This window comes from Tamandua tetradactyla, chromosome X (genome assembly GCF_023851605.1).
Source record: "Tamandua tetradactyla isolate mTamTet1 chromosome X, mTamTet1.pri, whole genome shotgun sequence".
NCBI lineage: Eukaryota > Metazoa > Chordata > Mammalia > Pilosa > Myrmecophagidae > Tamandua > Tamandua tetradactyla.
The window spans coordinates 104841092-104854643 of record NC_135353.1 but is presented as its reverse complement, the minus strand read 5'-3'; the positions used below and the strand labels follow the sequence as shown (position 1 = coordinate 104854643).

General features: G+C 41.2%; 1 protein-coding gene across 2 annotated transcripts in view; it reads right to left on the bottom strand.

Moving 5' to 3' along the window:
- Window positions 1–1532: 1532 nt before the first annotated feature.
- Window positions 1533–13552, bottom strand: part of OPHN1 (oligophrenin 1) — a 528296-nt gene continuing 516276 nt past the window's right edge. For both annotated transcript variants that reach the window (XM_077146702.1, XM_077146703.1), the window contains 4 exons: window positions 12669–12834; window positions 11595–11645; window positions 9923–9967; window positions 1533–8687 (listed from right to left, as the gene is read on the bottom strand). In XM_077146702.1, the coding sequence (XP_077002817.1) occupies window positions 9931–9967; window positions 11595–11645; window positions 12669–12834 (254 nt within the window). In that variant the 3' untranslated portion in view covers window positions 1533–8687; window positions 9923–9930. The remainder of the gene's footprint in view (window positions 8688–9922; window positions 9968–11594; window positions 11646–12668; window positions 12835–13552) is intronic.

The window sequence follows — 13552 nt, the reverse complement described above, 5'->3', positions numbered from 1 at the left end:
TGCCTGCCCATGTAAAAAAAAAAAATTATGTAACATGCCTGGCACATGATACTAATTTTCACCACCCAATTACTACCGAATTCCTAGGCCAGATTCACTGGGAAGATTTAAGGTCCAGGGCTCTACCACTTTATGACCAGCACAAGATAAGTGCTCAACAATGTTTCCTTTTTTCTTTTGGTCTGAGGGGACCCTAACCTCATTGTGGGCTGTGTTTCAACCCTCAAGGTGCTGAATTCCAGAAGCACAAATCATGCAAAGGGTCTAGATCTTACTCTCATACCCTGGACAATGTGGACTGGGATGAATTTACTCCCACCTCCACCCTCACCACCCCTTTGTCACAGTTGGAATGGCTTGGCTATATAGCTGCCTATACTGCTTTCTCAGAGCTCTTCACAACCATATAAAAGATTTTTAGGCCCATTTCCTAGGGTATTTTGTGAAGGCTTATTCACTTCAGAGAAAACAATTTGATTTCTTGATGAATATAAACATACCTTGGACAGCCAAAAGCCTAGGGTTAACTTCCAACTAAGTGTGAAATTAGCCAGGAGAATGATGCTGTTCCCACCTCTCCCCCCTCTAGAACCTACCCACCCTCTCAGAGTGCCTTTGCAGGAACATAATAACAGTTGTAATGACAACAGGAGTGCTAAGTGTGTGGGGAAGGGAGAGCAGGGAGTGTGGGAGAGACAGCTCACCTCATAGTAGTAGGAGGGGTATTTGGGAGGGCAAAGGTACCCAAGCCACACTACCAGGAGCTGAATTGTCATGAGAAAAGGCTGTTGTGGGACCTCAAGGCATAGGAGTCCTTCAGGCCCAATTTTTGGCAACTGCATAGGGCTAAAGGATAGCTGGGCTTCAGCTATTGGCATGCAACTCCTGGTTGAGAGAAGAACAAGGGTGGGAGTACTGACTTAGCTATGGGGATGTCTTAGATAGGGTGTCTGGGCATTTAGGTTGTTAGCCATGGAGCCAAAGGGCATAACAGTTTCTAGTCAGGCAGGTTACACTACATTTGAGATCTCCTTGTGTGGCAGAGCTCAATCCACCAGAGAATGAGTGGGTGTAGAGAAGGTTTCATTTCTGGATGACAACTGAAGCAACTATGACTACTGTTACACAAGCTAATATTAATGGAGCACTTAAGGGTTAAGCACAGTTATTATAGTATTTTTCACAATTCTACTAGGTAGGTATGTTTGGGTGAAGTAACTTATGCAAGATGATATAGCTGCCAGGTGGCAGAGTTGGAATAAAGTCACAAAATCTGTCTCCAGGTCCCATGATCTTAACCATGGAAATACAGAGAAAGTTAAGATGAGGAACGAGGGCAAAAGTCATGACCTATGGACTGAGGCATGTATGTGGATAATGACGGGGCTCAGTGTCCTTCCAGGGGTTTAGAGGCCAGGGTCTGTTAGGCAGTGGCTAGCAAATGAGATAGCGGGAGCCACAGAAGAACTCAATAGTCTCTCCTGAGCCCCTCTAAATTCAGACTCAGAATGGAGACAGAATTCTGAGCCCCTCTAAATTCAGACTCAGAATGGAGACAGAATTCTGAGCCCCACAGGATGGTAGTAGTGGTGGGATGGAGGTAAAGGGCAATTCAGGACCAAGGTTGTACATACACCATTTATCTCTCATATCCTGATGGCTCTGGGAACTACAGAAAGACAGAGTCTAACACCCTCAAGAGATATAGATGTGAGTATGTGAAGAAGCAGAAGCCAAGGAGTAAATTCAGGGCTGACAATACATGTGGAAAACCAGATCCCAGAACTTTGGCAAGGGCAGGGAAAGGGAAAGCAGAGAGAATGCCCTACTCTCCAGGACAAGGAAAGTCCTTACTTCCAGACACCATTTTATGGAATTCTGAGGGACTGGATATTCAGAAAACAGGCTTTTATAGACAGCTGAAGACATTGTGGAAATTTAGAGGAAGTAATATAATTTGAATGCTCATCAAAACAGGGAGATCCCATGTTATGAGGGGGCCTCCAAATGGGAATTCTTTCATATAGAGGGCATTCCTGGGGTTGATTCATCTTGACTCCACCCACCCTGATGGTCTCCTTTTCTTCTAGCCTTTTAGAAAAGCCCTAGCACCTTCAAGTGGCACTCCATTCCCCCTATAGAACTCAGCAAGTCTCTAAATTTAACACAATCCTTCAGAAAATTCAGCTATGCTAACTTGTACTACCAGAATGCTAGAACCCCTAGGGCAAGTTTAGAGAACCAAAGATGCAAGGAATTTTTTAAATCAACTTGGCCTGAATCTCTTTTCTAGGAAAATTTGCCCAAACTGGTAGAATTCATAGGGGATTAGATAAGGCAGCCTGGATTTGAATCCTGAATCCACCATTTTCTGGCTGTAGGAACTTGGCAAGGGATGTAACTGTTTTGTGTCTCAATTTATTAATCTGAAAAATGGGGCTAATACCAGTACTTCCCTCAGAGGAATGTTATTAGGACAAATTTAGGAAACCCATAAAAACTGATACTAAGTTTGTGATAATTTGTTACAGCAGAGATAGAAAGCTAATACAATGCCTCTTGGCCTCAATTTTTACATCTATCAAATGAGGGCGAAAAAACTTTTTCCTACCTACCTTATGGGGCTATTATCAGGACAAAATGATGTAAGGGACTTCAGGACAAAATGATGTAAGGGACGTAAGAGTGGTCTGCAAAATTTCAAGTCATGTGACTGTTACAGTATGCTACAAAAGGAAAAAGAAATCGATCTGTTTTAAAGCAATTGCTTGCTTATTTCTTAGGGCTTTTAATATTTCCAAGGAGAAGTGCTAATGATTTGGAAGGCTCCTTCTCATCCCCTAGAGAAGGTGTGCAACCTAGGGGAGGTCAGAACCCCTAAGTCAAAGTCTATTTTCTACCTATGTTACCTCGGGCAAGTCATATCACTTCCATGAGCCTCAATAAAATGAGGATAATCACCCCTGATCTGCTTAGCTGTGTAGGGCTCTGTGAGGTTAGAATGAGGCAATGAATGTGAACATGTAATGGAAACAAAGTCCCCACGTGGGAGGGTCTATCAGTTCTTCCAGTGTGTGCCCTGGTCCTGGAAGTAGCTATCTTGATTCTGAAAAAGTGATTACCCTAAGAAAGTAGGGTTGTAAGGCTCTTGGGCTGGTACTCTGAGCATCTATTTTCTGCTCTTGGTTTAGGCATGTGGCCTCAGGCAAGTCCCCTTCTCTCTATGAGCCTGTTTCTTTATCTGTAATATGTTAAATTATAGGTAGTAGTCTTCAATTAGTGTATAAGAATCACCTGGAAAGATGAGTAGCATATCTGGTGTGGGTGTATGCAGGAGTCTTACATTTTTTTACAAGCTCCTCCCACCCCCAATAAACTATCCACCAAAGGCCCAAGTCAGAGGAATTTATTCTATTTGAGGTCCAGAGAGGGATAGTGACTTGCTCAGAATTAAAGAGAGGCAGTGATAGCACTTAATCTGGAACCCCAAGGCTCCTGAACAGAACTCTTTCCCCTGCCCCATGTTGCCTTTCCACTGCATTTGAAGCTCAGAGATTTGAAAGACAAGTAATTTTCAGTCTTCTTATTCCCTAGGCTGTTTTCACTATTCTTTGAGGTGAAAAACTACATTCATATTGTGAAAGCACAAAGCCATTGTCAAAGCAGCATGAGAAGCAGGCAGCTATGGGTGTAATCTTTGTGAGAACACTTAACATAAGAGATAAGCCTCATCTACTGTTTGTGGACTTTGCTTCACAAGGAGGTCACTGGTCTCCTTCCTCAACCTGCTTTGCTGTCGCCTTCGATTGCTGCTTCTCAAAACTTAGAATGCATAGGAATATCCTAGGGATCTTGTTATGATGCAGTTTCTAATTTGGTAGGTCTGAAATGGGGTCCAATAATCTGCATTTCTAATAAGCTTCCAGATGCTGCTGCTGCTGGTCCATGGACATTTTTTGGTTTGCAAGATATGCAGATGTTGTTTCCATCAGTCCCACTTCTGAACATCTTCTCAATTTTGCCTTACTTCTGGGGGTGGTATAGTATCAGAAAGAGGAAGGTCTCTGAAATTGGACAGATAAGGACTGGATTTTAGCAATTCCTAGTTGCATGATCTTGGGCAAGTCATTTCACATCTTCCTGAGGTTCAAGATTGCACATGTGTAAAATGGGGCTGTCATCTATTGCACAGTGATTTTTTGAGGTCTGAGGAAATATATGACAAGGGCTTGGTGCAAAGTAAACTGTACTTCGATACTTCTAGATCTGAAAGGTTTCTGTTCCTAGGTTTCTTTAGATTTGCAGATGATGAGCAGTGGGTATGGATGCGTCATCATGCCTGATGAAATGATTGTTTCCATGACAAAACTGCAGATGGAGGCCATTTATACTAGACAATCTGCATACTTTATTGAAAGTCACATGAATGGACCCCAGGATCTCATTTTTTTCTGATGTCACGTATGTATTTAATATAGGCAATCTTTTTAGCCCTCTATTAATGTCATTGGCAACAAGCACTTCATTTCCCCCATGAAAATGAAGGCTTTTCTTCATTAAGAACATCTCTTTGAAGTATTGTGCTTCTCTCTGCAATTTTTTATTGTTTCTGAAGTCATTTTTCTGGGCTTGTAATGTGTCAAGGCCACTTGTCTGTAGCTACTTTAAAAACAGTATCATTTATCTACATTCTCTTTCAAAAGCAATTTTTTCTAGTCACAGAAATACTTCTTCCTCTACTATCTGTTCTAGTTATTACATAATCAAGGAACTTCTTTAAAAGGGAAGGATGCTGCTCTATGATAGGCAATTATTTTAGAAGTACTCTACATGATTCTATTTTATGACTGAAATTGGATGCTGAGCTTTGTCCTTTAGTGACTGACACCTCCAACTTTTTGCTTTTAAACAAAAACCTCAGAAATATTTCTTATTCTAAATCTTCTTTTTATTTTTTCTAATACCATAGTAAAATCTTGCAGGGTTTTGAGCCCAGGGCATCAAGTCCACAGAAACAACAAAACCTTTTCTGCTTCTCAAGCTGCATTGTGGGTATGCTGCCAGTCTCTCAAGCTGAACTGCACAAGCTGCAACTTCGGTCAAGTACACAGACACATAAAAGGACCTTTCTTTCCCTTTAAAAAAAAACAGCTAAACTAAGGGCTTAACAATTGCCAACTGAAAAAAAAATCCTTCATTTCACTAAATAAAATCGATCCTTTATGAAACATTATCCAAAGGTGAGGAAAAAAACCTCACAACAAAGGTGAGGAAAAAACCCAACTCAGGAATATCTTCCTGCCCAGTTTTCATTCTCTTGTAAACTGTATCTGCATCCCTGCCTTCCCATTAAATGCTTGCCTTTTAATATATATATATATATATTTTTTGCAGGCAAGAATCGAGAGTCATGGCAGCCTCAGTACCGTAGCCTCTGTTTGAGGGCTGACAAAAGGGAAACCTCAGTATGGCAAAGGGAAAGCAATATGGGGCATAAAGTCAGAGAGGCTTGGCTTCAAATTACAGTTCTGTTATTTACTTTTTTAGTGAACTTGAGCCCACTACTTTATAGGTCTCTGGGCCGTAATTCTTTTATTTGAAAAATGAGAAGAGAACCTACCTTGCATGATCATTGTAAGGGTTACATGTGATAATGTATATGAAGCACCTAGCCTTTAGCAGATGCTTAATAAATGCTAGTTCCTTTGCTATTACTGCCAGTTCAAGACTCACCCACTGCCAGTTTCTCTAACCCAATGGCCAAGGAATGCTGACAATTTCCTATAGTTGCCATCTTCACTTAATCACCCTCTTTCCATAGCCTCTTCTGAATGAGACTCCATCAACCCTGGGTCAAACCAGTCACACTCCATGACAGTGTGCCATGCTATAGAAGTCTTTGTTCTTTAAATCAGAATGTCAATAAGGAGGCACTAGAGTTCATTAATTGGCATTATTTGGGTATAACCTAAAGCGGGGGCAGAGCTAGCCAGTCACTATTCCCTGGCCTCTAGCCAGAGCTGTGGTATCACCTATCTAGGCCAAGCTCTTCAGCTGTGTCCCAAGCCAACATACAGCAATCTCAGGGCCATGTTCTAGGGCACCTCTTCCACTAGGATTGCAGTTGCTTTCTTTGGTTCTCAATAATTTTCTAATGTTTGTGGTGGTGATTGTGGTATTTGCCCCCATGAAAACCACAGTCCAACCATATTTCTATCCATTTTCCAAGCAACTAGGGCTCCACTGGCCATCTGTGGTCAAAATCTGCACACCTCCCTGCTTCAGTTAGTCATCTAATAAGGCAGAGTAGGGATGCCACAGCTCTAAGATCAGGAGCCCAGGAAACACTTCCTGGGTGAGGCTAGGAAGACCTTATAGAAACTTCCTTTGAGGGTGAACAGCAGGTAGAATGGTGGCTATTTGGTTCTCTTTCTCCTCATTTATTAGTAAGTTGGTCTTTTGAGAGTTCAAACATGGAGGAAGGAGACTGAGTAGAGCTGAGAGACTTCAATGTAGCCACTTGGGCATGTCTTATTGGAATGGTATCAAGTTTCCACTCAATTACTTTCAAAAAGGGTCTCATGTGTTTGGCCCACAAGTTCCTAACTCACCAGTAAACCATGTCTGGGGTTCAGTTTTGAAAGTGGTCATTGCCTTTCCATAACAGTATTCCAAAGGCATAGATTTGGTATGGACATATGGGTGCTCACTCCATTTGTTTGGCTGTCTGTCTGTCTGTCTATCTATCTATCATCTATCTATATCTATCTATCTATTCATCTATCCATCTATCATCTATATGCTTTTCCTTCAGTACTACAATCAGTGTAGAAGGGCCTTGCTAGAAGAATGTGAGTAGTAGAGCCCCTTCTCTCACACTGTGCCACATTATAATTACAGAGACCCTGAAGTAGGGCTATGGCCCAGGTAACTGGGTGGGAACACAAGCACTGATACTCTCTCCAGCAGCTTTCCTTCAACAAACAAGAATCTCAAATATCTATTCTTCATAGTTCTGACATGCTACATCAATTTTGTTTTAGTTCCTTTCCAATGATTGAGATGGTGAATGAAGTGGATCAGGGTCTTATTTTTGGAGGGTTTCCATGGTGGCAAATTGTGGGGCTCAGGAAAGAGGGTAAAAGCCAAACCTTAAAAAATGATGACAACCAAAGTCACCAATCATAAGTACCGTTGCTAGATAAGTGTGGTGTAATGCAAATAACCCTGAATAGAATCCCAGTGACCTGAGATATTGCCCTAAGCATGGCCACTTACATGCTGCGCCTGAGTTTCCATAATTATAAATAAGGTGGTTAGACTTCCTTCTGAGCTAATACTTTTTTGATTTTAAAAGGAGTCTTTCATCTTGAGGGCTGTGGTTCTTGATTTGTATTGAGACACCCAGCCTATTTGGAATTCAGTAGAATGTTATGGATCATCTCCCTAGAAAAAGCACATTGTTATAGAATTCTGGATACTTTCTCAGGGGCCTCATGGAGATCCTGAATCCATGAACACTGGGTTGAGAACCGTTTCTCTCAGGAGATAAAAGAACTTATATGCAGAAGGCAAACACAAGGCAATGGTGACAGCTGCCCAACCCCAATCCACCTTAACAATATTTTCCAGCATTTGATCCAAAAATGGAACTTCAGCAGGATAAACTCAGTCTGCCTTTTTTAAAGAAATGTTTTCAACTTTTGTGTCTTTCTTAATTGCATGGAAAGGAAGATGTCAGGACAAAATAGGAGGGAGAATAATTCAGACCTAGGCTTTGACATGCAAAACATGCTTTGAAGATTTGTTCTAAGCAGCTGTATGTAAGAGCAAGAAGGCAACCTTCTGAGGACTACATGGACAGGTTGTGAGTACTTCACTCATGCTGTACTAGACAGGATTTTGGCAACACGTTGCAGTGCCAGAGCTTTAACATGGCACCGGTGTGTATACCCTCATTAAGAGATATGTTAAGGGGCGGGCCACGGTGGCTCAGCAGGCAGGAATGCTTGCCTGCGATGCCAGAGGACCCGAGTTTGATTCCCAGTGCCTGCCCATGTTAAAAAAAAAAAAAGAGAGATGTTAAGGGTGGGCCATGGTGGCTCAGCAGGCAGAGTTCTCAGCTGCCATGCTGGAGACCTGAGTTCGATTCCTGGTGCCTGCCCATACCAAAATAATAATAATAAAAAAAAAAGAGACATGTTAAGGTTCTCCAATGTTTGGCAAAGATTACTACTCCCTGACCCATAAGATAAGCAATGGCCCTAACTCAAGTGGACTTTAGATTACGGTAAGACCCTTGAGATCAGTCTTTAACCTCAAATCTTTCAGAGCTCAATAGCCTTTTGAGAAAGCCAGAGAAGACTTGAAAATTGGGCTTTCCTCTTCAACTCAGGTCAGTGAATAACTTGGTTTCTGGAGAGTCTGGCTTGAGGGAGTCCAGCCATTCATTCACAGTCTTACAGGAGAATAAGAAAGAGACATTCTGAGGGGATGAAGACAGAATACAAAGGAGAAATAGACATGTGTCTAGGACATGGGCCCTTATTTTATGGCTTCCCAGAACCCTGAAGGTATAGGGCCAGTAAGAAGCTGCTCTTCAGCACTAAATGACTCAGCACACAAGGGTTTGAAGAAGACCCTCTCAGAAGCTGGAAAGCGTCCTCTGAGGCCAAGGCTTTTAAAACCTGAAAGGAAAAGAAGAGAGTAGTGCATTAGCTAGGACTGGCCAAGCACTTAGAAGTGGGTCACTTCTTGATAGATAATCTTATAATTGGTAGCTAATCCTACAATTGGTACCTAATCTCCTGAGCACAAAGCTTGGTTTGGGAAAGGCCCTTATAACTCAGATCCCATGAAATGGGCCTAACATGGTGCTATAATCAGGGATGAAGACTTTGCTTCTTTGGCTTCAAATCTAATCCCCAAAAGTCTACCTGGGGAAACAGAAGCCTAATATTAGAATCTCTGAGATTATTCCTCTGCAGCATACCCCCTGCATTTATGGCCCTAGAATAACTCCAAATTTCCTTTTACTGGGACTTCACCTCCTAGGAGGCTGATAAAGAATAGCTTATCTTCTCGTGGACCTCTGAGGACTGGCAGTAACAGGAAGAGAAGGAAACCTGGGGAGCACATGGAAAGCCAAGCTCTAGACATCTGGATCTCATTATATGTATATCAGTTCATGTCATAGCAACGATCTGATAATCAAGCAATAAGAACTCCTAGGTAGAGAAAGGAATTTCTCTGACCTCCATGATTTCTGTGACTTTAACAAGTCACTTAACTCCTCTGAACCTCAGTTTCCTTATTTGTTGAGATGAAATATATATATTATTCCTGACTTTTGGCATGTGATATGGATCAAATGAACTAATGAATGGGAAAGTGTTTTGTATTAGACAAATATAAAGGATGAAGGATGAAGGTTCAGGTGGGTAAGATTGAAATAGTGATTTGGTATGAAGCAACAAAGTCCCTCTTCAGATACTATGATTGACACCTTGACACCTATTATAATACGCAAAGGGAGGTATTATAGACACAAAAGATGTCACGTATGGATGGTTCTAATTTTCAATTTGACCAAATGGGAAACTGAGGCTCGGAGAATGAAATGGACTTGCCCAAAATGTCACAGATTGTGATTCCAAATAAATTGGGTACCAAGGACAATTTGTAAAACTACATTACAGTTTTGGCTAGGGGAGTAGGAAAAGAAGAAGGAAGGAAACACAGAGAACCCAGTAATTGAAAGGCACTAAATTTAAGGGTCATATAATTATAGGGTAAGGGACTGAGGCATAGAGGTGAGTACCTACCCACTGGACCTTCATGGTATTTCAGTCCTCAGACTCTTATCTTATAAAGAAGACTTAAGTGGAATAAGGTTCTGTAATCAGAAATGAAGACAACATACCTGTGTCCTCAACTTTCATCTCCAGGAAGTCTGCCTTGAGAAGAACTGTGGGTAAAGGAAAACCATTTCACTAAGACTCTAGAAATCAGGATCAGAAAGCTAAAGCAAGGCTCTTTCAGGGCAGAGTCAAAGAAGCAATTTGCAAAATGGGGAAATGATTCTCCTAAGCATCTAGCGCCATGTTTATAGCTTAGGTTTCTCTCTCTCTTCCGTTTATTCTCTCTCTCTCCTTCATTCTTTCTTCTCCTCCCCGTTCTTCTTCTCTTACCTTTTCAAGGGAGGCATTTGGTTAAACACGCCTTAAGAACTTCCTAGATGAAAACCTTTTTGCTCATATCATCAAAAAGAGAAATCTAGGGTTTTGACTTCACTTTCATCTGTTATGATACAATAGTGAGAAATTACCATCTAAGGAGAATTTTGGCCCTACCTAGGGTATCCTGTGGTTCACTGCCAAGCAGAGCTAGAGTGACCCGCTGTGCAGAATCATGTCCCAGTGAGTCAAGTTCCACATTTATAACTAGAGAGCAACTCTACCCCAGCTCCACTACTGATAGTCTCAATGTTGTGCTTTTAATTGGTGACCTAGAAGAGTTATAATCCTACCACCTGAAAGAAAGTAAAACTTCAAACTCTCTGATAAACACCATGGAGCAAATTCACAGGAGAGTCCCTAACCAATTCTCCAGGTGTTCTAGCTCAAAACATCCCAATTGCCAAGCTTTGGGTAGTCTGCACCAGCACCTGATGAGTTTTAAAAACAAACTATCCAAACAAAAGGAAGGAAAGAAGAATAATGGATAGACTGAAGGAATGAAGGAAGGGAGGGAGGAAGGATACATAAAACAGTGTTCCAGGTCCCATTTCTAAAGATTCTATTTTAATGGGTCTAGAATAGAAATCGGGAATCAATGCTTTTTTATCCTCAAAGTTTTCTAGGTTATTTATATGTACAGCCAGTTTAATAATAACTACATAAGTTTAACGTTTATTTCTGAAGTGAGGGTCATGTTTATTCGAAGGATGTTTTCATTAGAATGTTGTATGCTACATATCCCCATCAGCTGCCATTTTAGAATATAATAGGCTCTAAATAAGCAAAATAACAAAAAGTAAGGCCTACATTGGTTGTAAAGTTTTTGCAACAGTGCTTTGTAAGTATATGCACTTGTATGTATGTGTGAGGGACAGAGAGGATCAGAGACACAGGGATTGATAGAGAAAGAGACAGACAACAGATTAAAAAGACAGACAGGAATAGAAAAAAAGACAAAGAGTGAAACAAAAATATAGTAAGACAGAGAGGTAAAGACAGAGACAGTGGCATAGACTGAGGCAGAGAATGATAGACAGAAAGACACAAAGACAGAAACACACAGAGACAAATAGTATGAGAATAGTATTGGAGAGACAAACAGAAACAGAGTGAGAAAGATAGAGATGCAGAGGGAGATGGAGATAGAGAGGCAGAGAAGCATACAAGTGCAGAGACAGGGAGAGAGACAGAAAGAGGAAAAAAAGGCAGAGTTAGAGAGACAAAAGACAGTGCCAGTCACAGAAACAGAGCTACAGAGAGAGAAAATGAGAATGTGAGAGCAAGAGCAAATATAATGTTCAAGATGCATTTAATAAAAAGTGATCTGGTTTCTCTTCTGTTGCCTGTATCTCTTACCTTCCTGTTTTCCGGGAAGCCGTTTCAAAGAACCTGGTCCTGGAAGCCACCCTGCAAACAGAAGCCAACCAAGTCTGATGAGTTGTTGTGGAATAGATGTGAGGACTAACGGCCACTGGAAGAGACAGGAGACTCTGAACCAGCTGGGCTACTGATGCCAGGCCCTACCTTTTCTGGCAAAGGTCCTGGGTCTGGGTCTTAGGAGAAACGCAAATAGGTGGATGTGAAATAACCCAGAGTCCACAGTCACCTCCAAGACCATTGCTATCTCCCGTTTCCACTGCTGGTATAGAATGGTCTAAGTAGGTTGCCGATTCAGGCTTTTTTCGGGGGAAATAAGTGAAAACAGATCCTTAGTTTCTAAGCATTACTTTTGGCATTTAAAATATATACTTAGCTAATTAGTCAAAGATTTAGAGGCCTTGTTCTCTTTCCTTCCCTCCATGTTACAGTTATAGAAAATAAGAAACAGAAATATACTAAGAGAGGTCCCAGTGACAGACTGAGAAAAGACCAGCCAGTCTAGTTTTGGCCAGGCAACGCTGATTCCTGAGAGCTACTGCTGCCCCATACTAGTGCTTCTTCCCTGGAAACTCAGCTCCTATCCTGCAAGAAGGTCTCTGGAGAACCTAAGACATTTTGAAATACAAATCATACCCTTTGCTTACAAAAAGAAAAGAAACAACAAAACTCAAGGCACACAAATATAATAAAGCAATCTATTCATTAAATTATTTTCAAAACCAGTAGCAATAACATGAAAATGGGAACAAAATTTCTATGTCCAAGAGATTATAAAATAAAAAAATCACCTACAAAGTTCAAGGGAGCTAAGAAAATTGCTCTCCTAGTAGCCTCTGAGATTCAAAGTCTTCAACTTTAGTCAAATTGGGTGATGAGTGAAACACTCCAATTAGGACTGGCCTGTGATATTACTGTTCACTAAGAAGGGAATGACACCCTTGGTGTTGTGCACTGTACAGCCTTCACAACCATATATGGTGATCTTGAAAGTGCTTTCAGTTGCCTAAAACAGGCCTTTTATCCTTAGATCAAGGTTGAGGAACAACTTACACGGATGATGGGATCTCTTCTGCATTGCCAGCCACAAGATCTAACTTTGGTTCTGGCTTTTGGGGAGTAGCTGCCCGGCAGGGAGGGTCTGGAGGTCTCATTGGGGGACGGATGATGGTTGGCTTTTCTCCTGGAGGCCGCACTTTGCTGAAAGTGTCCAAGTCCCCTGGAAGAGAGAATGATACCAGAAGCTTGGATGGTTGGCCCAATGGAATACTTCTCATGGGCAGGCACCCAATATTGGAATTATCTGAGCCACTTCCCTGGTCCCCATTTCTTCTTGGTTATAAACAATTCTGGCTTTTATTTTGTAATTCTTCCAGTAGCTGTCCCTTCAGAAAGCCCATGTTTGAATCCCAGCTCTAGAACTTCCTATCTGTATGGCCTTGGGTGTGTCATAGTAATTTGCTAAGCCTGTTTCCTCATCTGTAAAATTAAGATCTATGATATATTATCATATGAAGCTAATAAGAGGATTAAGTTAGGTACTAATGTGTTTTAGTACATATAGCAGGTACTTAGTACATGCATGATGATGCATTTGTTAATTTGCCTTGGCTACCACTATAATCCAGGTTCTTCTCACTAGGCTTTTATTATCATAGCAGTCTCCTAACTTGTCCCCCGCCTCTATCTCTCTGTTTTTTAAGTCAGTCAGTAAAAAATAAACAAAAAAAATTTTTAATTAAATAGTTCTGGCAGAAGTATAGTGAAACAGGTGCAAACACACATTGTTGGTGATATTGTAAACTGGACTTATCCCATCTAGATATCCATCAAGTATTCTGATACAATGTGGATGGAATGCATAATCATACATATGAGATAGTTCATACTTGTTGATCCAGTAATTCCACTTTGGGGAACATGCCCCGAGGAATTTA